The sequence below is a fragment of the Astatotilapia calliptera genome, chromosome 9 (genome assembly GCF_964374335.1).
Source record: "Astatotilapia calliptera chromosome 9, fAstCal68.1, whole genome shotgun sequence".
Lineage (NCBI taxonomy): Eukaryota > Metazoa > Chordata > Actinopteri > Cichliformes > Cichlidae > Astatotilapia > Astatotilapia calliptera.
The window spans coordinates 15,895,252-15,922,514 of record NC_137430.1 but is presented as its reverse complement, the minus strand read 5'-3'; the positions used below and the strand labels follow the sequence as shown (position 1 = coordinate 15,922,514).

Genomic DNA, 27,263 nt, shown 5'->3' with positions numbered 1-27,263 from the left:
AAGAAGCTTGATGGATAAAAGCTAATGCATAATGCATGAAAAAGGCTTTCCCATGATGCATGTAGTATTCATGTAATACAAAAAAAGAGCTACTTAGTAGCTTGAAAACTACTGAGAAATGGCTCTCTAATTGTGAAACTGAAACAGTGAACTTTAAAGTCTGACTCACCATTGTTTGACATCAGCATCACAGTTGCAGTCGTACTTGGGGTCGGTGCAGTTCCTGTCGATGCCACAGGCACATTTCTGGATGCCAGGCCCCGATCCACCCCAGTAGAAGTGTTTCTCGTTCCCTCTGCCAACCCACCAAGTGTAGGGTGTCCCGTCTGGGGATAGAACACAAACATCCAGAAAAGAAGCCTATAGGTTATTTCCGAAATGGAGAACATGTCAATGTGACCCTCACAGAGAAGTGCACAAAACAGATGAAAACATCTTTTTCTAAAGGCGATAAAGTTGTGCTGCTAGAGTTACAGATGATTGATTGTTCAAAATTTTAACTGTTTGAGGCTCTTTTTTTGCGTCCATGTGAATTATAGTGACAATTGGCAGCTGCACGGTGAATATAACTCATTTGCTCAACATGTTTTATGCAGCTGGATGGTAAATGCCTTTGAGACCGGAAGGCACACTTAGACACACATCACACCTGTGCTTTTACAGATCTATTAAAACAGCTTCAGCGCCATTGCATACATTTATCTTTTCTATGCACAAACCACTGCGTGTAATTGTTGGAGTGAGTGTCGGTACTTCAAAACCACATCTGCGGACACACAAACACCTCTCTGTGTTTGTATGTGCCCGTTCGTGTGTGTGGGTTCGTGTATGTGTGATTTTTAATGAGTGGATAAAAGGTGAAGGATCGCTGCTTTTCAATAAGAAATGTAATATTGTTTTCTTTTCCACGGATAATGTATTCTGGCATGGGACAGTAACTAGGCAGAGAGAGGTGTAAATATTTCGGTGGCTGGCAATATATCACAATAACAGCAAGAGAGAATGAAACAATATTACGTTTCCCTCTTTATTCCGGGAAAATAAGCCGCATTGTCAATATCATTTTGTCAAATTTCTTTAGAGACAATGAAATCTCCCGAGCCCCATTTTTTACAGAAGGGAATTGAAGCAGACTTTTGATGCAGCACAATTGCATTGAGAGGTGTGATATACTGTATTATTACATTTTTTTTTTTGGGTGGGACTAGGGGCTAAACTCCAGGAAGAAGAAACAGACGTGTTTCTATTGTGTGTCTAAATGGTTACGTGTTTGGCTTTGGTGACCTGTGGGGTTACTGCCTTCATAAAGAGAATTAGCCTCATCTCTCTTCAAGCTACTGTTCAGACAAGCCATTGTCAACAGGATTAACAGTGCCTCCTCAAGAGACTTCACAATCCTCTCAATTCACGTGTGTGTTTGTGTGTGTGTGTGTGTATTGTCGTATTTTTATACAATAGAGAGGCCAAGTTTGAATTTAAGTCAAAGTTAGACCTCATAGTCTCACATTTAAGTCAGTGGTTATCACAGATGGCACCCATCTAGCCAACAACCCAGTACTAGTATCAAGTACTGCTTTCAAACACAGACTTTTTGTTGTTGTTGTTTTTGTTCACAGTATCAGTAACTTGAAATTTGAAACCAAAAAGAAGGTATAGTGTCATAAAAACAAGAAAACACAAATATATATTTTTAATTGTCTAAAACCTGTTTCATACTAAAAGTTGTACTGTTATTTATCAGGCCAATAAAAAACTGAATTCACATTTTTATACCTAAATTTGAGCAGTCAGAAACTGATAAAGCCTAATGTTCATCCACTACTTTTCTTCAGGTTCTTCAACTTTTCTTTTTAGAAATGCAAGTAACTGTAATTTGGCATCTTAATGAAACAATAATATTGTACCTTATTATTTTCTAAGCTTTTTTCATAAAACTGTTAATTTGAAATTTTGTGGATAACAACAATAATTATATTTTAACACTAAAAACACAATTTCAGTTAAAGAGCTTGCATACACTAGTGGATGAACCAACACACACACACAAATAAAAAATGTATTTTGGTAATTATCAGTGCTATTATTTTAGGGCAGCCAAGGCATAAACCTAACACACATTCATTTGTGTTAAAGATTTTCTTCTGTGTAAAATAACTATCGAATTACTTTTTCTGTAATGAAATGTAACCACGATTTTCTGAACTAAGGGTCTAGGCTCAATCGCTGGATCCTGAACATGTCCCAGCAACTTTGTCTCATTATGAAACAGACCTACTATTTACAGACTTGACTCTGATAACAGCCGTACATAACGCACATAATCATTTTTGGGTCTTTGTGGTTATATTCCGACTTTGTTACACCTCAATTAGGTAGTTGTTTTATTTAATTAGACCCGCTTTCAGCGTTGTTGTTTTACATATTATTTCTCTGAGATATCTGAATTTGCTACAAGCTCATCCTCATTCATCAACTGATTCCCCAGCAATATTTCCCCAGTGGATATATTTTAGAACACAACAACGCCGGCAATAACATCAGCTCATGATGCTTCACAAAGTGCTTCTTCAGCTGATGTGTGACTTTTTGACAAAGCATCATTTCCCCCAGGTCAGCATGTACAAACCTGTGAGGGAGTTTTGCTGTTGACAGACACATTAGCTTCTAATATGACAGGGCAGGTAGGTTTTTTTTTTTAATCTTAGGCCAATTGTTCTCTGTAAATAAAAACAAAAATCAAATAGAATCTTCTTAATGAATATTTTGTATTTCAATTATGTCTTATTTAAGTTTAGATTTAATTTATAAAATATTTTCTGTTCTTACATTATAAGAAAATAAATCTGGGTCTTTATAAAACTGCGTGATTTTTGTGTCCCTTTGCACATTACCACATTTCAAAACCAATTAAAATAGATAACTTGTTTTGTAAATGCACTCTCTGCTGGTTTATTTGATCTCTTTTCAGCACACACACGCCATGATAATGATTGTATTTCTTGTACAATGCATAAACAATAAACCATGGACAATCTATAGTTAATACTGGTGGTGCTGAGGTGAGTGGTGGGCGATAGGGACGCAAATCAAAATTCTAAGGCCCCATAAAACCTTGGGCAGACTACTTTAAACACATAATTAAAGGGATGTTCCTTCTAGCTCTTGTATAACTGCAGAGTAAAAGTAGTTAAGCATTAGGAAAAACTTATGACTGCATGAACAAAGGAACTGCCTGTATTCAATAACAATGTGCTCACAATCCTCTTTCTACAGCACAAAAAAGACATCACAGGAGAAAAAGCATCTTGGGCCTATGCCTAATGTAGGCTTGGGCTCTATAAACACCAAACACACATAAATACACACATGTGGGTGCTGCATTTAAAGCTTGGTTCAGAATAGTGATTTTTCTTTTCTGACTCGCTATTCTGCTGAGGTCACACACACACACACACACACACACACACACACACACACACACACACACACACACACACACAGAGCAGGGAACTTGAGGTTATATTTCACTGAAGTCGATGACAAAAATGCTTCATCCACAAATGAGATAAAAGTGACTGTAAGCGAGTAGGAGTATGTTCACAAACTCCTGTCGAAGTGGCAGAACATGAACTTACAGAGATGTGTTGTTTTGTAGTAAATTGCTGTTCATTGTACATCCATTTTTTTTAAAGAGAGTAATAAAAGAATGATGACCTATGACGTATTCATGGTGCAGAATTACTTATAAATAAGGCACATAATAATCTGTTTTAGTTTTCTTTGCATAGAGATTCTGATCAGGTGATCTGTGCTCCTCTTCTGATATTCACTGCTCTTTATGGATTTAGCCAGCTGAATTCAGTAAGATATAAGCAGATGCTACCCAAACAGCATAGCTGATTTCCAACCCCTACTCACTATAAAGCTAGCATAAAAGGTAGGACTCAGTGACTGAAACTAATCTGCATCATCATCTTATATATGAGCTGATGTCTGCTGCCCTTGATGTAACCTAGTAACAGTACCCTAGGTGTAACCAGTTCAGCATGGTACATCATTTTAAACATTATCAAAATACTGCAAACTGACCAGTTTTGCCTGGACTAAACAGCCTGGTATTTATATGCAACCTGGGAAAAAGACTAAACTAATTTACCTTAATACGTTTTGCAACAAACTTCCATAAAACATTATTTAGCGAGCATAATGTAAGGGAGTCCGCGGATTATAGTAAAAATGTTTTTTGTTCCAGCACTTATATCTCACATAATATTTGTAAGAGTTCTTAAATTTTGACATGAAATTAAAAATAATGTTACAAAATTCCAGTTTCTGCAGTATCAGTACCAATCAAAATATACACTTGAATAAAAAAGTTCTTAGATGTGATTTTGCCATAAAATCTGAATACTTCTTCATAAAGCTCTACAACAGGGGTGGTGGGGCGGTGTCCTGCAGGTTTTAGATGTGTCCTTGAGCCAACACACCTGATTCAAATTGCTACATTACCTCCTCAACATCTCTTGAAGTTCTCCAGAGGCCTGGTAATGAACTAATCATTTGATTCAGGTGTGTTGACCCAGGGTGTTATATTTAAAACCTGCAGGACACGGTCCTTCAGGCCTGGAGTGTCCCACCCATGCTCTTCAATTTAGTATCAGGGAGGACGGGCGATGTTGTTACATTTAACCCTTTGTTACATCCATCCTTGGTTCCCCCAAAACTAAACTAAGGTAAACTCTAAAACAAATGAGGACACCTAATGTAAGATTTAGGTTTAAATTATAAAATTATAATACAAAGAGCAGTGAGCAAGGTTTACTTTTAAAAAACAAATCTTACTAACATCTCTCTCCATTTATCAGTGTGGCATGTATGTTTTTCTCTTCCTTGGAAATACAGTAGTAGCTACTAACAGACAAACTGTGCAGAAGCAGTTTGTGTTTGGTGATGCTTGTTGCCGGGGTCAAAAAGTTGCATTTGATCACCTGTCATTTTAATAATGTAGCTAGTGCTTAAATAGAAAGCAACCTTATGTCTGTACTATGAACTTAAGATTCAAGGCTCAAAAGGGCTCAATGTCATTTTGCATGGTTTTTCAGATATACACAGGCTGCAATGGAATGTTGTTTCTCACCAGGCTCTAAAGTGCAATAATCAGTAAAAAGTAAAAATACAGTATGACAATCAAGCAGCAGCTTGCTGAGACACTCAGCAAACTCAGGTGTAAACAATCACACTCACTGAGCTCACGAAAAGGGATGTGTTGAAGGTACAAGTGCGCCGTGGGATGTCATTATTTTCTTGTTACTGAGCATTTATCTCCATGCTGTCACCGGAAGCAACACCACCCTCCAGCACACAAAATATTAACTCACTCGACCGTAATATATATTAACTTGCCTCTTAGATTTAATCACCTATTAAATGAAGGACCCTGGTTGTGACTGCAAACCTTTCTCAACCCCTGAGTGGTAACCTGAAATACAATTTCCTAGAAATGTACGTACAAGTAATTTTGACACAGTCAGCAAGTATTGTAATTGGCCTGTTTACTACCATCTATTCTTCCTCCTATGGATGTCTGTCTGCTTTTTTCTCTCTGCAATTTTTGAATGGTTCAGTGAAAGAATAATAGCCATAGCCTCAATATAAGGAATAATAATCATAGCATTAATCAGATGTCAGCAAATTCCTGAAGGGAGTTTACTAAAACTATTAGAATGGATGTAAGGGAATGTACAAAGAAAAAGAAAAAGAGCGAGAGAGACAGAAAAAAAGAAAAAAAAAAACCCCCAAAGAACATAGTATCTGCCATCTCATAATAAATGCCAAGAGATGACCACAAGGCCCCTTGTATAGGTTATGTTGTAGGTGTCACAGAGGTTCACTGCAGAAGTGACAGAAACCAAAACATGCAAAGGACTGCATCCAGACACGCTTACAAGAAGTGTGTCTGAAGATAAATTCATCAGAGTTGTGAAGGAGAAAAAGCTGCAAGCTAATGCAGTGCGCCCCAGGGCAGCTGTGGCTACAATGTAGCTTGCCATCACCAATGTGTGAATGTGTGTGTGAATGGGTGGATGACTGAATGTAGTGTAAAGCGCTTTGGGGTCCCTAAGGACTAGAAAAGCGCTATACAAATGCAGGCCATTTACCATTTTTTTAATGATTCATATAATACTGTAGATACATGGTTGCTATTTGCTCTTCAGTAGCTGTTAATAGTACAAAATAATTAAACATTATGGTTAATGGCAGTCTCAGAATACCACAAAACTGTGTATATTGTTGACAATAATTAACAATAATGAGTTGTCCCTTAGGGGAGAGAGTTTAATACTGCCCTTTGTACTTTAACTTTCTAGACAGCTCATCATAGCTATGGGACAGACCTATAACAATGTTTTTCTTGTACTCTTTTTAATCATCGTTATGTTTTTATTCCCTCACACAACATCAGTCAGTGCCTGTGTTGTCTGTCAGGAAATGTAAATAAATCCTATGCTACACCAGGTAAACATTACCAAGCCTCCGAGTGCATTTCCTCCATCACCCGGCTAGTCCTTAAACTCATTGCTTGGCCTCTCCCTTTCCCTACCATATAATAACACAGGTTTTTCAAAAGGTGAGGAGAGAGCACAAAATTGCTTTCACAGAAAAAAAAGTCCACTTGGCCCATTTCATAATTTGTTTTTCAGAGTATGTCGAGAAAAGGAGGAGACAGGAGAAGATGTGTAGGAGTAACAGCAGGGCATCAGGTGAAATGAGAGCTATGTATTGTGCCAGTTAAACTCTCCTGTGTGATTCACTTGGCCGTGCCAAAACAAACAACTCAGGAGCGGAGAACGAAAGGAAGAAGGCGGAGGGGGAGATGAGAGCACGACAGCATGGATGGATGAAGATGTGAGGGAGGAGAGATAGAATCGTACTGGCAGGGAGTTCATACGGAGATCCGCAGAGAGAGAGGGCACTGCCAAGATGAGGCTCAACAGCATGTTTGTGTGTGTAAGAGCATGTCTGTGAGTATATGAAGAACAGAGACCATGTGTTTGCATCTACAAAAGTCCTGGGTTTAAAAAGCAGGTGCAAACAGCGCTGTGCGATATGACCAAAATCTCATATCCCGATAATAAGACATCTATCGTCCCGATAACGATATAAATCACAAAAATGTAACATTTTCTGTAAATTCTGTGAATCTCGGGCAGCTCGACTTCCGGGAAGTGTTTCCAGCTGCGCATCATGTAGCTGGAGTCGAGTGTTTTAACAGATGCATGAAACGATACATTTTTAGACATAAGTTGTAACGGCCGCCGTTTTCTTTGTGAGTATTTATTACACAGCGTGCTGGGGGGAAAAGCCTGTTCTAACGTTTGAGTCTAAGGTTTATTTTTTTAGCACCTGGCGGCTCTTTTTTAATTCTCATCCGTAAATAATATGCTCTTTCCCGTGATTCAGTTTATTTTGAAAAGTCTCAACAGGATCTTGAGCTTTATTGTGATAGGTTTATGTGGAACATAAACAAGCGGACACGCGATGGTTTTACCGTTGTTGTTGCTAACCACAACGCATAAAAACAGGCGCTTGTCCGTCCCTAGTGTGGTTATATTAAATATAAGAGAAAGAGAGAACTTTAAGACATTAATATAGCCACTACAGTGACCATCAAAACGATGAAAAAATATTGCTGTAAACAGTTTATTTTGCGACACCACGAAACAAATGATAGCGTAAAATAAAACGATAGACGTTTTTATATCGTCATCCGATATATATCGTTATATGAACAGCCCTAGTGCAAACTATCACAATTCCCACATAAATATGATAAACATCAATGTGGGTATTCGAAATTCCATCTGACCGAATCAAAACAACAGGAAAACTGCTTTGAATTTGATATAAAAGTGATTAAAAATGTGCTGCATTCTCTTAGGATTTGCAGTAGATAATCCTCTGTGTGTGAAAATTTGGCTTAATTATAATTTGTTGATGCAAAGAAAGGAGACCATCATTAAGCTGAAAAATCAAAATAAACCTTTCAGCGAGATGGCAAAAACATCTGGAGTGGCCAAATTAGCAATCTGGTAAACTCTGAAAAATGAATGAATGCACCAGCCAGCTCAGAAACACTCGTCCTGGAAGACCACAGGCGACAATTAAGGTGCAAATTTTTTCCTTGGTTAAGAAAAACACATTCACAACATTTACAAAAACCATTCTCTAGAGAACAAGAGACAAAAAGGGTTTATCAATCCATCTTTTTACATGCTCATCTAACCTGGAGCTTATCTCAGCTAAAAGCTTTGTGAAACATGAAACACACCTAACAGGCCACAGGGTTAACCAATCAAACTTACATTTACACCTGTGCCAGATGATAACCCAGAAATTAGAGTTGAACTACATCAGTGAGATCCAAGTATTGGATTAACATTTACTGAGATGATCTCCAAAATAAAATGATGAATAAATAAACACTCACACATGCTAAAAATGTTTTGCGTCATGTTTCTGGTGTCACTCCTTACAGCCATCATCACCCCTTACTTTCTCCTTCATTGCAAAATCCCCAACAAAAGTACTAAATGTTCACAGGAGATGAGGAATCAGACATGACAGACTGATAAGGCCCGGGGCTGTGTTCTTCTTCTGTCCTCGGGGACAGCCACACAACAGTACTCATTGTGATGGGTTTATCTATTTGTTATCCCAAAAGCACACATAACAGGCTCATAGTCACACCTACAGCCACACTCACATATATTTATCCCCGCTCTTATCCAGAGAAGCTAATGTCTTTATTTTCATCATTTCTGCTGTATTTTGTGGAGACTCACTCCCCAAAGCAAAGACACATGAGCAGTAGACAGTAAAAGCAAAGAATGAAAGAGGAAAAGAAGAAGTAAAAGACACATATTGGGAACTGTGAGATAAGAGTATTGACAGCAAGAAACAGAAAGAAAGTGGATAAAAAAAGGATCAGGAAAGTGTGAGATCCTTGTCTTACAACTATTGATCTTAGCAAGTAATCTGATCATTCGGAATGAGTCCCACTGAACCAAACGGGTCCACAGCAGCCTTTTTATATATTTATATTATGACTAGAACCAAACTCATATATTGTTATATCTAATTCAGAAATGGCATCATCGTAGACAGTCTTGTGTCTAAAACAGTAAATGTGATGTATTACACATGAATAACAACAGAATTTACTGCAAATAGTTGAAATACATTTAAAATGTTAACACTGAGAAATAATATTAAAAAATTAAAAACACCTAGATTAATCTTTGCAAGCAAGGTGTAATGCTGAAAGCTATTACTAATTAAGTGCCATTAATACTGATCAATACATAGTCAGTCAGCATCTGAAAAATTCATGACAGAACAATTAGAAAAAGGCTGAACAAGTACGATTTGTTTGGAAGGGTTGCCAGGAGAAAGCCTTTTCTCTCTAACAAGAACATGGCAGCACAGCTTAGGTTTGCAAGGTTGCATCTGAAAAAAACGTGCAAAACTTCTGGAACAACGATCTTTGGACAGACAGCACCACAATGGAGATGTTGCACAGCACCATGCTTGGTGACAACCAAACACAGCATGTCAGCAAAAACACCTCACACCAACTGTCAACCATGCTGGTGGAGGGGTGATTATTTGGGCTTGTTTTGCAACGACAGGACCTGGACATCTTGCAGTCACTGAGTCGCCCATTAACTTCTTTGCATACAAATATTGTGTTGCCCTTAAGGCGTTTCTCTGAATAAATAGGTTCATAAATTTGAAATAAATAATTCTAAAAAGATTTGCCATTAAAAATTAATATGTGTTGTTAAAATGAATAATTCATGTTGTATATACGTTTTAGTTAAAAGGAAAATATCGCTAAAATGTATTTCCTGTTCTGGCGGGGCACTTCCGGTTCCGGTCAAGCACTTCCGGTTTTGGTCAAGCGCTCGGTTTTGCTTAGAAACAGGCTCCTCATGTTAAAGGCAGTATGGAGATGTAATCAAATGCCATCTACTCCGAATTATCAGGCCGGAACGCCGTAAGTTACTTTATATGACAGTTTGTACAGATAACTTTGGATATTAATGTGTATTTGCTAACATGAATGTTTTAGTGAGAGTAATGCACTTTATTGATGTAAACATGCTTCTGCCTGTTGAGATGGAGTTTATTTTCTGTCATTTCAGTTTTCACCACATGTTCATGGAGACAATTAAACAAGCTGCAACTAAACTCCAGGGTCTTCATTTGTGGTTTAACTCGGTGTCACCAACATCCTCGTTGAAAACACTACAAATATATTCTAGACAAAGACAAACCATATTGCAACAATATGGCTTCAGAGTAAAAGAATCTGGGTGCTGTGGCTGCTGTATTTATTTGTCACCTAGTGATGCATTATAAAAGGAAAAAATATGGCAAAAGAGCTGAAATCCTTTATTAAACAAGAATGTGAAAATATTTCACTTTAACTGTGAAGCAATTGGCCATTTACAGAGCAGTAAACCCGCTTTTCTTAATATTTTGAATGTGTTTAAACATTTTTGTATCTGTTAGACTATTAGACTTTGTAATTATTGCCCTTTTGCAATGAAAAAAATAGACAGGTGTAGTGTCTGCCTTATATAAAAGCAGAAATTTCAGGAGCCTGTGGTTTGATTGTAATACCAGACTGGTCTGAAGTACAGAGACAACAACCATTTAAAGTCCATAACACCCATAATATCCATTAAAATTGCTCATACTAGGCATAAGTACCAGGGCCACGCTCAGTTCATATCAGGGGATCATACCCCTGCCAGTCAGACTAGGAACTGAAAGGTCAGTGGATCCAAAATGGCACTTGATATGCTCAGCTGCTCATATCCCCAGTGTAGGAGATAATGGCTTTTAAGAAAGGTGGGCAGTTTGAGTTGAAATGCCAGAATGGCATTCATAACCCTATTTGGCTTTCTCATAAACCTGTCTCAGGCGTCACCTTTTAGTTTGTGCCTTTCTTACTGAAGCTATAAGAGCGGTCGTTATCGATTTCTTCTCTGACCCCGCTGACTGACAGGTGTCTGTCAGAGAGCTGCTTCACAGTATGTACAAACTCATGCATGGATGAGAATACGCTTTTATTCTGCTGTCTGCATTGATCTCTATGGGGTGTGAATGTAAATCAATATTCTTCTTCTCTCTCCTCTAACAAGAGCAGCTCCTGTATTATTGAGAAAAAAAAGTTAAAGGCCAGAATATGTCTTATGCACGCTGCCAAACACTTGTCTTTGAAGAAAAAGAACCACCAACAAAATCCTGCATACCCATTCACACACAAATGTGCCCCTGCTCTTACCTAAAGTGTTCTGGAGAAAGTAACACATGCAAACACTTTTAGTTTTAAAAAGCTTTCACACTAAGTCATGGATCAAATCGTCTTTGTCAGGGCATTGTTGACTTTTGCTCTTTTTCTCCCCCTTTTTTTCTGGAGGAGAAGCTGTGGGGACATTAGCCATGCCCTGAGAGCTCTATGGAGAATTTAATAAATGCACTGCTAGCTTCTGTGCATATCTGAGAAACAGAGAGCGTATTTGTGTGCTGTTTTCTTTGTCTTCATCCTTTCGTTTATCTGTAAAAGTGCATGCGTGTCTTTGTAGTCTCTTCTTTGCTCCTGTTAATGTGTTTCTGGGACTTTGCCTTGCTCCCCTGTCTCTTTCTATTGTCTCAATTCTTCTCATCTTTCTAACCACCTATCCATCAAAACACTACGTGAACCTCCCCAGTTTCTCCCATCTCTATTGCCCCCCAACATATTTAGGCCTCTCTACCTCACACTGCCCTCCTTTTCCTTGCTCTCTCTTATCTCCTGGTCTCAGAGGCCTCTTTTCCTTTATCTATCTTCCTATTACGTCTCTCTACCTTCTCTTTGCACTCTCGGATCTCTTGCTCTATCAGGGTACTCTTTTCCCCTTCTCCTCTCTCTGTCATATCTGCTTTGCACACCTTTGCCTTGTACTCTCATATTGGCTGGTCTCAGTGGCTTTTCTCTCTCTCCCTCTCTCCATGCTCTATATCTGTCCATCTATCCCATGTCTCCATAACTCTTTCCTAGCATCTACAATAATCTCTTTATGTTCTTATTAGTCTCGTTATAATCTACCCTTTAATCCATGCTAATTGCAATCTCCCCTTGCTCTGATCCTGATCTGAAGATGTATTTGAAACACGCCCCGCCCTCCCCGTCTATCCTCTTTGGTTTGATCTGCTAAGAACTACAGTGCATACCAAAATATCAAATGGCTGTGATCTGAAAGCCCTTGTAACTCTTCGTTGACTAAATTGGTTGGTAAAAGGAATACACTAAGTCAACTGCCTTAATGTTTTTGACACTAGCAGAGAAACTGTATAAAATAGTGTTTGTTTTGTGAGTAAGGACATTCAAAATCAGTTTTTCTTTCACTGACCAACAGCTGGTGGTACTTCTAGCACAAAAATGGATTTAATGAAAGTTTTTGTCCTCAAGGAGACACAATTAGAAAAGCTAGCCATTATATTAAATAGTGTGTGAGTACTGCTAATGGGTATATTCTCTCTTAAATGCAGCGGAAATGAAAAAAAAAGCAAAAGCATAACAGCCTTTTTTTTTAATGCTTTCTGTTGCACAAAGTGAAAAAAAGTCTCTAAATCCCTCATTTTGGTAATGGAGAGAGGAGGTTAAAGAGAAACACTGCAGAAATGAGTTTTGTTGCTGCCTGCAGTGCAAGCAATGTCAGGAAAGACATCTCCGTTGTCTACATCAGAACACAGCGCAGACACCACTGTGGAAGGATAATGAGTAATTTCAACAGTTTTTACCTGAGAGCACCCGTGAAGGGATCCACCATACTGACATGTCTGAGGCTGAGCTGCCTTCCTGCACATACCGCTCGGCACTTTATACTCTAGTGAATTCATCCTGCATACTCGCGGACACATCTACCTTATTCTTCACAGGTCATCAACCTGTGTATCCGTCCATTAAATGAAAATACATTGTAAAGAGTAGAGAGTGGGAGGAAGTTGAAATTAATATCAGTGGTTGTACCTCTAATTGGCTTGCCTGCTTTTCAAAGGACATGGGGCAAACGTAGGTATTTTTTCAAAATACAGTCCGTGCATAGACAAAAAAACAACTCCGGCAGCAAGTGCAGCTGACAAAACTGTGGGCTGATGATGACTGTAAATAACCATAATCATCATTACCACAAGGTAATCTAAATCTGTGTGTGCGTTTCTGTGTGTCTGAGTGCCTGTGAGCATAGGTCATATTAAATGTCCTCTCAAGTCAAGGTTGGTGGGCAAATAATAATAATAAAGTTTATTTATATTGCACTTTTCTTAACAAAGCTACAAAGTGCTTCATAGAAAATGTTTTTCTTTTTTCACATATCCAAGACTTTGCTATAAACATCAAAAGAAAACCCCCAATACAAATAGAAAGTATAAAAGAAAAATTAAATAGAAATAAAACCAGCAGTTGAGACCTATTATATGTTTTTGAATGCTTTAAATGTTCAAGAGCTCTAAAAGACAATAAGGAAGATGAAATTCTGATCTCAATAAGCAGAATGTTTGACAGTTTGTCAAAAGGTCTAAAGTATAACCAGCAGCACCCCATTCACCAATTCAAGTATTTAAGTGCCCAGGCACATTGGGGAACAAAAGGTCATTTTTATAATTCAGATTGAGGCTTTTTAATCCTTTAAAAGTCATTAGTATAATTTGGACAACATTTCCAAAATATAACAGCCAGCCAGTGTGAATTTGCTAGTACTGGAGTAATATGTTGACGTATTTTGGTGCCAGTTTAAATCTGAACTAACCAGAACAAAAATGCAGTTGCATAAGAAGCACTGCACTAATCAAGGTGGGACTTAAATAAAAGCATGCAAGTCATTAGAAGATAAGAATTATCTAATTTTAGGATGTTTTTCAAGCTGATAGATGCATAACTGGACAATGTTCTTTGTACTTAAGATTCTTTGACATATCTGGAATATGCTTGGCCTATTTGAAAGAGCTAAACATAACTAAAACACTGGATTTATCCTCAGTAAACTTTAGAAAGTTTAATGAAGATAATGAAGACAAAGCCAGGACTATCAAGAGAACTGTTTTGTTTGTTTGTTTTTTTTATAGCAGAGGGACAGATAACTGTTTGTCTTCTGTAAAACAGTGATAAGTGATATCATTACTATCAAAAAGCATGCGCACTGAAAACAAAAGTGGGCCAAGGATACAGCCTTGAAGAATCCCATAATTAAAATGAGCAGCAGAGGAGGAAGTGTTACCTTGGGCCTCATTTGGATAAGTTGAAAGATGTAAAAGATGTAAAGCAGATTCCTTGATCCCAGCTCAGGCTTCAAGATGGTGGAAGAGACGAGAGCGTGCACTTAAATCTCAGTTTACTACGACTGAGCATTCATTTAACTTCTATTAAACCTTAAACCTGAAGTGTTGAAAAAATATTTATAAAAAGTTATTTGCTGTGTTGGTTTCTCTATAAAAAAAGAAATGTTTATAATTATCAAGTAATTGTCCATTCAGATTAAGCTTATTTAAGTTTCTCTCAGGAGAAATATGTCATGGCAAAAATGGTCTTTGTAAAGACACACTCCATTTCCACTCCCCTCTTTTACTCACACCATCCATCTCCATACATGCCTGTCAGACTCGTCATATGGATGAGGATACAGTGAGCAACACTCATAATTGCACAGGAGGATGTGCGGGTCGTAAACAACTCAGCAGCAGAGAGCAAGCGGGAGACAAAAAGTAAATTAGAGAGAGGGGAGGGTGATAGGAGTTTAGAAAACAAGCACAGAGGGAAAAAAATGACCCCGAAAGCAGAAAGGGAGATGTCACATTGCGAGGACATGACAAGTGATAAGGGAGAAGCAAAGGATCGGTGTGACAGAGATATCGTTAAGAGAGCGAAAACGGGAGCAGCTTTGCAGTCCGTCACTGACATATTGTTATATATGAATAGAACAAGAGAACTATAGGAGTTGTGAGAAAACTCACAGCTAAGATGTGATGATTTGTGTTATCCCCGAAGGTAAATTGTCACCGCTAAACTTCATCTCACCTCCTAATTAGAAGCTGTTTCATCCAGAAAGAAAAAACAAATTGGGGAGGGGGGGCAGGATACGCTGTCATGTTACTTTAGCTGTGAGTAGAGAATTCATGTGGAAAAACTTCCATTGTTGCCTTGATAATTATTTAGAGTCATCATCAAAAGATGTGTTCCTTCAAGTGAAAACCTCACATTTTTGTTGACATCAGTGGAAAAAATTCATAATACAAATTATGTCATACGATTTGTGTGATATCAATATTTGTGTTGTTCCTATAGCACTTTAGTTAATGTTACATCAGGCAAATTATTGCAACTGACTAATCAACACACACATACACTTGAAAGAAATAAAATAAATAAGTGTAGGGAAAAGATCACACTTGGGAGTTCGGCTGCAGGGCTTTCAGCAATGTCAAACAGGGTTTTATCTCTGATTTGAGAGTGTAACACGGTGCCAGCGCAGACACACCGATAACACCTTTAACACCCCTCTCTTCAAATGTTAATATTTTCTTAGTGGAATAATATTTTTTTGAAATTATTCATTAGAGCAAATGACAACATGTTTAACATTCAGCTGTGGTGTTTGCAGCTTGGTAAACACAAGTTCACGGGGATTTAGGATTATGTAAAGTACAAAGATGAAATAGCATTTTTTTATAGCATTTTTTTAGTGAAACAAGGGCCTCACGTGACTAGCTGACGGTATGTCGCTGTCTTCAGATTCAGTGTTGTTCTGATCAGTTCCTGTTTACCTTTCGGTGTGGACTTTTCATTTGGGGTTTCAGAAATAATTAATATCAAATTAATCCTCAGTTACAGGCATAATTACAACAGTGTCACTCATCGCAGCTCATCGTATAAACTGTCTGTGCGTTGCATGAATGCACTTGAACATAGAAGCTAGGACATGTGCGCGCGCACACATACACACACACGCAATGTAATTCTACATTTCTTTTTTTTTAGTTGTGGCACAAAATAACGGAAAACTCTCTCTAGTTTCTGTCAGTTGTCAAAGAAGCTCTTGCTGGATTTTGGCTTTGTATTACTCATGAAGGGGATGTGTATCCTGCTGACAGCTGTTGTTCATCATTGCAAGACTTTGTTGTCAGAACCATGATGGATTTCAGGCTTTTATCCTAAAAGACTTTTCTTTTCTTAAATTCTGACTTCTTTCCCCCCACCCCCCATTTCTTTTCCTTTAATGGTCCAGCTGTGCGGGTACCCAAACAACTGCTACTACGTTTCCATCTTTTTTGTCTTACTCTCAAGAGGCATGATCAAACAATATACCTTTCAATTCGCATGCAGGGCAAAGAAATGTATTTACCTGAAGAAAGAACGCTTTGAGAGACAGATGGAGAAATACATGTTGTCAACAATCATCAAGATGGGCTGATTCCTGCCTACACGTGCTTCACTCTCTTTTTTCTTCCTTTAGTGCTGTCAATACTTATTTAATCACTTGCATGACCTCGGGTGTCCGACTGAAGACCACTAAAGGCAAAAAAACAAGCAAACAAAATATTCCGGCGTGCAAGCCGCAGGTACACATTATAGTTGTGCTCATTGGCAGGAAAGCATATTGTGTTTGGAGGATTTCTTGCTTTGAGAATTTCTTGCAGGCATGTATTATGTTCTAAGACACTGAGAGCCACAGCTTTGTGAAAAGAAGGTTGGGTGGTTTTTGACAGTGGAGACGTTTCAAAGGTATACATGGTGTCTTTCAAAGGAGAACAAAGAATAACCTCTGACATGCCTCACTCATCCAGCCGACTACATTCTTCTCCTCTGTTTCATTTCCACCCTGGTCTTTGTTTGGAGTCGATTCGCAGGTGAAGAGGCTGACCTCAGCGGGCTGGCCACTAACCCGTTGGGTTTTTCCCTGAGCACACAACGAATTGGCAACCTTCTTTATCTACTTCTACTTCTCTTACACACTCAATCTCTGTTTTCAGCTTTATCTGCTCTCTTTCTCCTTTCCCTCTTTGGTATCCCGATATCCCCATTCCCTTTTCCCTTCTTTCTCTGTCTCAATCTTAGCTGGAGTTATTGATTTCTGTAAAGGTTCACTCCAGCTGCCATTGAGGCTATCACTTTTTTTTGGGAGGGGTTTTCACATTGTGTTTCTTTCAGTTGCTATATTTCTTTCCAAACTTCACCTTCTCTCTGTGGGAGAAACAACGTCAGGCAAAAAAGTTCAGGACTGCAAGTCTATCTACCTGTGTCAGTCTCATGATAGAAAGAGCATATGGTTTCTCTTTATAAAATAAATTCATCTATAGTTCATACATTCAGATGGATTTACACAGATATGTCTTAGTCCCTGAAGAAATAACTCCAATTTATTTTAAAAAAATTGCCTGAGCAGAGGAGAAATTATATAATAGTTGTCAGGTTACAGCCTGGACAGGTCATAGTTTTATCTCAGCAGCTAACACAAGCACAGGCATGGATGGAAACAGCATATTACACTGCTATCTAGGGTCAGTTGCACAGAAAATGAGTTATATCTTAAATTGATGCAAAAGGACAAAAGCATGTTGTCTGACAGCCACTGATGCGGACCTCATATACATTTACTCTTAAATTTTTTATATTCATGTACAGATAAGTTCTGATGAGCATGGCAACTCAGATTCAGAGTCACTTACAATGTTTCCCTTTAGATTTTGTAAAACCTTGCCACATAAATCTGCATATTAATGAGAAAAAAATGATATCACTAAAACTGCTGAAACAGTGACTGTTTAAAGACACGCATATTATATTAATGTCAGCAGAATGTGTGCAGACTGCAACTGAAGATAACCATAAATATTTATTATTACATTAATGGACATATGAATACAATCAGTGATGGTAATATGGTTATGTTTAACACATCATGCTGATCACCTAAGTATGTCAGATCAGCAGAAGTGCCTCCTGGTTGAGATAGACTGGTTTCATGTTATTTTGCCTCACTTCATTTTTTAGCAGCACTTGCTGTAAATTTTGAGTCAACAGCAAAATTGTCTATCTTTAGTAGAGTGAACTTTACCTTTAGCTGTTTTATGCCATTGTCTCTTAAACATATTGCATTCTGGCAATACAGCCATATTAAATCACAAAAGTACACAGAAATGTAAATAGCTCACATCACTGAAGAAAAGTCATATTATATAAAGTATACAGACACGTAAAAATAATGCAACATTATATTGGTGCATACGGTTAGTAATTAAAGGCTATGTTACATTTAGATGACAATTTATTTTAAGAAGCATGGGACTACATCTCATCTGTATACTAAGTGCTCCTCACCTGCCCATCATTCCCTAATAACCTGTCCATGATGTCCTGGGAAACATGACCATATTAGTAATGAGGATGTGGCTGACAGGTGAGGCTGCACCTGGCTTCAGGAAGCTCATTACAGAGTCTTAATGATGTGCTGTGTTCCATAATTAGGAAACTTCTCAGCTGTCTGTCCAATCTCCCTATTTGGTTGCAGCGTTGGCTGGGGGCGGCATGAGTGCTTTGGTTTGGTTTGACAGCTCGAATACACAGAGTGTCTGCGAGATCTGTGGAGTACTCATTGGATGTGCCAGTCGAAGGTTGTGCAGGAGCTTTCAGGGCATATACAGGATAATAATAAGATATAAGGAGGAGTGATTTAAAGGCTGACAGCTGGCAAGTTTGAAAATATATTTGTGGTTGATTATGTTTAATAAGTATACATATTTTTTCCTACTTTACTAAACTTTAAATTTTACTTGTAATTTGTGTAACACTCAGTAGCCTGGACGTTGGCTGTGCTCATGATGCAAATATTAGTTTGTACATCTGTGTGTGGCTGTACTTGTTAATATGACATGGAATAGTAATTATGTTTTTATAGTACAAAAACTGTATTTTTATCTGTATTTCAATACAGTATTTTGACAGTAGCACCAGCAGCCTTTGGGATTATTTATTCAAAACAGGATTTCAGCGTTGCTTGTTAGGACTAACCACAAAATCATGATGGAAATTTTGTGTGACAAGGTCAAGTCATGCAGAATGAGCGCAGCAGGCCCAGATTTCTTGCAGCAATACACGTGAAAATGCGAAGATTCAAGATTCAAAGTGTTTATTGTCATGGGGCACAAGAGAAAAGGCATTTCTTTGTGCAATGAAATTCTTTCTTTGCTGTCCACCCACAGATGCCGATTAATAGGGCTGTGAGATATGACCAAAAACTCATATCCTGATATAAGACATCTATCGTGCGGATAAATCACAAAAATTTAATATTTTCTGTAAATTCTGTGAATCTCAGGCAGCTCAACTTGCGTGAAGTGTTTCCAGCTGCGTGTCGCATACCTGGAGTGTTTTAACCGATGCATGAAACTGTACATTTTTAGACATAAGTTGTAACGGCCGCCGTTTTCTTTGTGAGTATTTATTACACGATGTGCTGCGGGGAAAAGCCTGTTCTAACGTTTGAGTCTAAGGTCTATTTTTTAGCACCTGGCGGCTCTTTTTTGCTTCTCATCCGTAAATAATCTGCTCTTTCACGTGATTCAGTTTATTTTGAAAAGTCTCAACAGGATCTTGAGCTTTATTGTGAAATTTTTACGTGGAACATAAACAAGCGGACACGCGATGGTGTTGTTGTTGCTAACCATAACATAAAGACAGGCACTTGTCCGTCCCTAGTGTGGTTATATTAAATATAAGAGAAAGAGAGAACTTATGACATTAATATAGCCACTACAGTGACCATCAAAACGATGAAAAAATCTTGCCGTAAACAGTTTATTTTGCGACACCACAAAACAAACGATAGCGTAAAATGAAACGATAGACGTTTTTATATCGTCATCCCATATGTTACGGCCCTAGCTGGGCCTCCTGATACTGCCCTTGTGTGGGCGTGGTGTTTTTCTCCGCCTCCTCCTCTTTTGCTCCACCCCCCGTCTCTCTCTTGCTCTTCTCTCTCCCCAGGACACAGCTGCTGCTCATTGGACTCATTTACCACCTGGGCCCAGTCAGCAATCACCTCTCGGAGGTCATATAAGCTGGGGATGAGCTGTGAGCAGGGTGTGGGGTGTTCTCTGGTGTCTCTGCGTTGTGTGTGGTTAGCCTGCTCAAAGTGTGGAGTTGTGGAAACAGCATAGCTGCTTTGCGTGAGTGGTGTGGGCTTGTGGGCCCTGAGAGTGTCTCCCCGTGGTGGGGAGTAGGGTAGGAAGTGTGGGAAGTGCCTCCTTTTTTATTGTGTTTGTTTGGTAGTCCTCCTGCCTTTCGTGGCTGCGAGCGTTTTCTTTGTTTCTTTGGCGTTATTGGTAAGACGGCGTTGCCGGCCCTTTAAGTTAATGGTAACCTGTACCGTTTTGTAATAAAGTTTTATTGATGCAGAACAACTCTGTTTGTTTTCCTTTTTCATTCTGATTCCAGACTCATTTGTTACTGGTCCCCTCTCTCACATGCCTAGACCCCTTCGGGGGGAACGTAACACCATATATATCATTATATCAAACAGCCCTACCGATTAATATATACAAATTAATCGGCATCCATTAATCAGTCCGCCATTCTGAAAGCCAGTCTGACAACGGGGTGGGTTTATACAAAAATAAGTTATTCTGGTGCATTGTACAGTTATCTTCATGTAGCTCTCACTGAATACATGACAAAAAAATTTTGCGGCTGGCTGTTGATGGCAGACATGTCATGCAGTGCCAACTAAAGAAAGCAAACCCTCCCAAAGGAGAAAAAACAACAAACAAAGTTTACTTACTAATTGGAAAATCTGAAACAGTGAATCACAGCTCGAAGATGAGTTTGGTATGAAAATCTAATTACAATCTCTTTTAACCCAACAATCACATATGGTGTTTTAGAAAAAGAGCCCCTTTTTTTGTTTTTTGAAGACGCAGTTTATTAGTAATCATGTGGGGGAGTGCTTTTATCTGTTACTCCATGTCATAGGCATCAAATTAGTGAAGTTCCGCTATTGAAACAATGATATATCCCATGATACTGATGCTTAATGTGGGTTACAAAAATGGTTGTCAATAAAAACAAGATCTGTACTGCTTTAACATTTGATGGTGTCAACATAACATTATGGATGGCTTTAATAACTGTTCTAAGGTCCATCCATCCATTTTCTCTGCTTGGTTTAGCAGCCTAAGCAGAGAAGCCCAGATTTCCCATCCCAGCCACCTGCTTATCCAGCGTATCTGGTGGAACACCCGCCTCCCAAGCAAGCTCAGCTCTACCCCCATTCATGAATGAGATCATGAGTTACTTAAACACTTCCACTTTGGGCAGGGGGGAGTTGAACTAAAGTTATGATACAAAAAAACGGGGGGAAAAAAAGAGATAAAAAATACGCTGATTCTAGGATACTGTAACAGTTACGGATGCATGCATGCATGGATGGGTAGTTTAAGTACAGTCTATATTGGGGGTGAGCAATTAATTTGTTATGGTCATACCAGTAAGCTTAATTCAATTCAGCATTATAAATTTGTTTTTCCAATTCGTCACTGTTAGAAGTCACAGTTAGGCAATGAAAACAGGCAAAGTAAAATCAACATTTATCACAATTTAATGAAGATTTCTAAAGGTCATTGTGAACAAAATATGCATGCTTTTGCAAAATTTCCAAGATTTTTAACCTTATTCAATTACTATTTTGTTTGTAGTTTAATTACTCCATCTGCAGTCTTCCCGCTCTAATAAAATTGATTAGCTCACCGCCAGTCTGATGGTCATCCAAAAGTGCAACAAACACTCATGTCATCCAGTTCTCTTGCTCTGATGAAGTTAATTATTTTAGTTACAACATCAACAACAGGTTTGTTTTCACCACTGACTTGCACGTGATCTCTTGGTGTTTAACACAACGCAAGCATACCACCAAGCTTTATTTTAGTCACTTTATCTTGCATCTGCTTCTAAAGTCTGACAGACATGGGCATCCCCTCAGTTGTAACACAGTTTATTCCATTTCATCCCAAGCATCCCAACATCCAGTTACCATAAAAAATCACTCCTTGCTGCTGTCTCTTTCAGTGAGTGCATTACTCCCCGCCCCTCTGCAATTTCAGCATTTTCTGTTATCATACGTACAAAGACACCCAGAACCAAGGAGAAAAAGTTAAAAAAAATGCCAGCTTTGCTTTTTTTTATTGAAGCTCTAGATTTTCTACAATGTTCTTGACCGCTGTGGTTAACTGGAAGAGACATGTTCTCAGCGCTTTCTTTATTTTCAGGGCACATTAGTGTGGGAAAGTCCAGCAAATGTTCTTTAATAAGAGAGAATGGATTGCTGTGCAATTTTGTGGGAAATTACAAAGTTGGTTTTGACTGCTGACTTGCTTCCTGTTTCCTTGTTTCTTTTGTAGCTTTGCTAGCAAAGGTTTAGATATCCTGCTCTGCATCAGTCAAGTTTCTGTCTTCCTTTGCGTGTCCAGACTCATAATAACAAATTAAATTGTAATCCTTTAACATGGCAATCTCCTCTTCCCAAGCTGAGCACATGGCTTACAGCTGACTTTGGTAAACAAATTCATGTCTTGTCATCTCTCATAAAAGCAATGGTATTTCCAAAGATTTCCTGAGATTGAGTTTATCAAAGTTGTAGTTAAATCGGGGAAACTATATGATGTATACTTATTTACACATGAATTTTCCATTGACCTCATGCAGGCAACCAAAAGCCTGGATGTATCTCGAGGTCAAAAAATGCCCAGATCTGGTCTACATTTATCTCTTTATATGAAGCTGAAACTCATATGTGTTTATACTGTATTCATTTTTGAAACACCTGAAAGTAGCAAGTATACAGTGCATTAAGTGTGAGGTGTGTGCGTTTGTGAGTGAAGCTGTGCCAGTTAATGAGGGCCAGAATGAGTGAGTCGAAGTTTGCAGGTCCTGCAGAGGAGAGCAAATGATGAATACACTTCAATCATTTTGAGGGGGGCCTTCATCATTTGTTGGAGCTGTCAAACAGTTATCAGGGCTCACTGTAGGCAGCTGGAGAGAAGGACTGGTCCATAATTGAAAATTGAGTTTAGAAATGTCACATGTAGCCGTCCATCTAAATTTCAAACTGGGAGATCCCTGTGGGCGCTCAGCATGTAGAGACCTGACAGTACCTATCAATCCAAAGTTCAACATTTTTGTCAATAGAGAATCACCAGTAGGAGATTTGTTCATTTTTAACAAGGGGAATGTTGGCCAGTTTCAGTATGAGAATATGCCTCAGGCTGATCTCAGTACTTCACTAAAATCTCATTCTTTGAAAGAATAATTTTTGCTTCTCTATTTTTTACTTACTGTGTAATTGATTAAAAAATTAGACATGTGTCTGGCATTTTACACAATGCTCCCTTATTTAAACCTGCTATCTTTCAAACCCTTCAGTTACTCTTTGATTGCTACGTTTAAAACCAAAAAACAAAGACTTTAACCTTTAAATCACCAGCTGAGTAACCTTTACATTCTTTGCCACAGAACAAAGCTGCCAATTTCCCCAATTTGAGACCCCGACTGAGCTTCATCTGAAACAAAAAGAAATAAAACAACGATGTAGCTAGATCTAAGCTGTCTTTCCCAAAATCCGCAGTGAATGTACTCTCTAGTATGTGTTCACCTTTACGTCCAAGGTCTAACTCCTCCACAGTGGTTTCTAAGCGAGAGAAATGGAACACTAATCTATTCTGGTGTAATCATGCTTTGACCTGGTTAATGGAGGCAGCATACCCCAGGGCAAGATGTAATCAGGAAGACAGTTAATAAAATGAACAAGACCGCTTTACTGATCTTACTAATGTCCCTGACCTTCCCCCAGGGACCACACTTACACGTATGCACGCTCACACTTACATATACGTGCCTTAATGTTAGGTATGCATCCAATGCATCCTTAGGTATTTACGTGGCAGTCAGTTGATTAATGTAAACACAAAGACGAACAGGGACACAGCTTGCTGCAAACATAAATTCACTAACAGTTCACACTCTGAGTTCAGGGGTTTAGGCATCATCTATTTCTGTGTATGTGATTCATTTAGAGCTGGAGGAGAATTCTCTTTACCTGTTGTACATATCAAGTCTACAGAATAGAGTCACGACTCCATAAAAACCTGTCAATCACAGTCTACGACTAAGAAAGCAAGGAAACATGTCACTTAGGACGGGGCTATATTTACATGAATAGCATTGTAACCATGCGACTATCAACACTGATCTATAGACAGAAGTGAAGCACTGACAGAAATAAGAGTGCTATGTTAAGAATAAAAAACAAATAAACAATGAAACAAAATATGTCAAAAATGTGCCTGTTTATGACCCTTTATTGAAATTTACACTGATGTAGGACTGTGATGATTTCAGTATAGGGACTTCTAAGTGTCTGTCAGCTCAGCTATAACCACCCATACATGTTCCCAATTATCTGCTCTGACTTGCTGTTTGACAGTCTTTATTTCTGGCGTCTTCTTTTCTTGTTATCACACTCTCACTTTGATTCGTTGCTATTACACAAGTGTGAAAGTGTTTGCTCTTTATTTTGTTGCAATGGTTCTGTTCTTTGAAGCTACATTCATAAATTTCTTATTCTCCTGAAGACAGGATTCCAGTGTTGACCACATGCCAAACCTTACTCAAACTTTATTTAAATTGTTTGTTGACAAAAATGGCTTTTATTAGGTTTATTGGAAATATTTCATCTGTTAAAGTCACGCTTTACTTCAAGAACGCCAATAATATTTAAAAGTACACTCACAAGCCACTCAACGGCTGTATCATTGTTAACACATATATCGAATCAGCCAATCACATTGGAGCAACAAAACACATTTTCTAAAACAATGCAAAACATAGGCATGCAGACATCGCCGAGAAAACCCGTGTAGATCAAATCAAGCATCAAAATTGAGAAAAATGGGATTTAAATGACTCTGAATGTGGCACAGTTGCTGGTGATACTGGTTGGTCTGAGTATGTCCAAAACTGCTGATCTACTGGGATATTTTCTTTGCAACAATTTCTAGTGGTTTAAAGAAAATGGTCAGAACGAGAGAACATCTCCAGTGAGTTCCCTGGGCAAAATAATCCTTTGCTATCAGCTTGAGGCCAAAATGCTTCGAGCTGATAGGAAACCAATAATAACTCAAATGACCTCTGGTTACAAACAAGTTGTGCAGAAGAGCATCTCTGAATGTACAACAGCAGCAAATGGCCACACTATTGCTGTTAACTTAGAACAACAAACCTTGGCTCACCAAAATTGAACAATAAAAGACTGCAAAAACATTGCCTGGTCTAATGAGTCTCAGTTGCTCAGCAGCATTTATCTCCAGTTCATTGGTAGGATCAGAATTTGGACTAAACAACATGAAAGGACAGATCAAACCTGTCTTGAATCAGCATTTCAGGTGCTGCTGCTGGTGGTGTAATGGCGTTGATGGATATCTTTTGGCACCTTTTGGGCCTTCTCTGTAACCACTTAGCATTGTTTAAATACCACAACCTACCTGAGTACTGTTGCAGACCGTGTTTGTCCCTTTATCATGAAAATGTACCCATCTTTTAATGCCTGCTTCTAGCAGAATAATGTGACATGTCACAAAGCTCAAATCATCTCAAACTGGTTTCATGAACATAACAGTGAGATCATTGTATCCATGCATCCTCCACAGTCACTAGGTCTCAGGACAATAGCACCTTTGTTATGTGGTGTAACTGGGAATTCTCATCATGTATTTGCAGTTGACAAATCTGCAGAAAATCTGATGTCAAAGTGAACTAAAATCTCTAAGTACTGTTTCCAACACCTTATTGAATCTATGCCAGGAACTATTAAGGCTATTAAGGTTTTGAAAGCAAAAAGGGCCTAACCCAGTACTAGCAGTGTAACAATAATAAAGTGTCCAGTGAGTGAATATTTTGTACTGTTGATAGGTACTTTGAAAAACATAGCTGACATGCAGTTCCATCTTTAAACTCATATGCTGAACCTCGCTGTAATGATAAACCATAGTCACTCTTTAATCATGGCTTTATAGTGTTAGCAGGTTAGGGGCAGCCTCAGCACTCTCCTTGTGTGGGATGTACTTGAGCCATTTGGTGGATTACAGCAATGCATCAACACGCTTGCAGCAAAAATGAAAATGTAATTCTCTGAGTGCTTGAGGGAAATACAAGATGAGTGGAATGATCTCTCGTTGGAACATGATCACTGGCTGCTGAAAGTACATTCGGTCCTGTCCTGAAGCTCCGACATTCCCAAATGAAAAACCTATAGCCATAATTCCTACAGGTCATTCCAGGGATATCATTTCCACATATTACAGCTGATGAGTGATAGGTTCTATTCACTGTGCAAGTGGTCTCCTTGGAGTGTGGAAGCATTGTTGTGAAAGTAATATAACATCTTTTAATCAATGAATACATGCATGAATGCATGTACAGGCACAGCAAAATGAATGCAGTCATGATATTGACATCAGGGCACAAAGCTGACAGTGATCGAGTTAAACCCTATTGGCAGTGCAAATGGTTATTGACATGAAACTATTGAGTGTCAGTGTGTGCAAAAGCTGGCAGTAATGGAGAATAAAAATGGAGTTAATTAACTAAAAAATAATTAGCCGAACGGGCTGTCCATGAATCATCAATAAACAACAGGTAACCGATATCAGAACAGTTTACTACTGGAAGCCATCGCTCTCTGGGGACATAAACGTATGCTTTTCTAAGTTTGCAGCCTAATGTACTGCATTTCTAACTGTGCTTTGCTCCAATGTTAAACATTACTATGGGTGGAATTCAGTTACATATTATTATGTATATTCCAAAAGCTATTATAAAGGTGGAGTCCAGGATTCTATATCCACAAGCATTAGTTTACTTTTATTTCAAGGCTTCTATTTTAGTCCAAGGATTGAAAGCATGATTTGGTTTACCGATCTTAACCTCTAGATAAATAAGAGTACGCTCAACGTGTAATTAGGTTTGAAATTTTAATTTGATTTAAATTTAGTTGCCACCTGCAAGAAAATACAGGTGGCACTAAAACCACAGTTTTAAAAAATGCCTTCAAACTCACAGGGACAGGCATTTTGTCCCCATAGGGGCTGTTGGTCCCCACAAGTAAAGTAAC

General features: G+C 38.5%; 1 protein-coding gene and 1 long non-coding RNA gene across 3 annotated transcripts in view; one reads left to right on the top strand and one right to left on the bottom strand.

Moving 5' to 3' along the window:
• The window catches only part of cntnap2a (contactin associated protein 2a), a 405,328-nt gene that overhangs the window by 69,770 nt on the left and 308,295 nt on the right, over nucleotides 1–27,263 (bottom strand). For both annotated transcript variants that reach the window (XM_026179392.2, XM_080306454.1), the window contains exon 16: nucleotides 170–326. In XM_026179392.2, the coding sequence (XP_026035177.2) occupies nucleotides 170–326 (157 nt within the window). The remainder of the gene's footprint in view (nucleotides 1–169; nucleotides 327–27,263) is intronic.
• On the top strand, nucleotides 9,929–10,251 carry LOC145431102 (uncharacterized). Its single transcript, XR_013911455.1, has 2 exons — nucleotides 9,929–10,057; nucleotides 10,206–10,251. It is a non-coding gene; the product is annotated as an uncharacterized LOC145431102 (long non-coding RNA).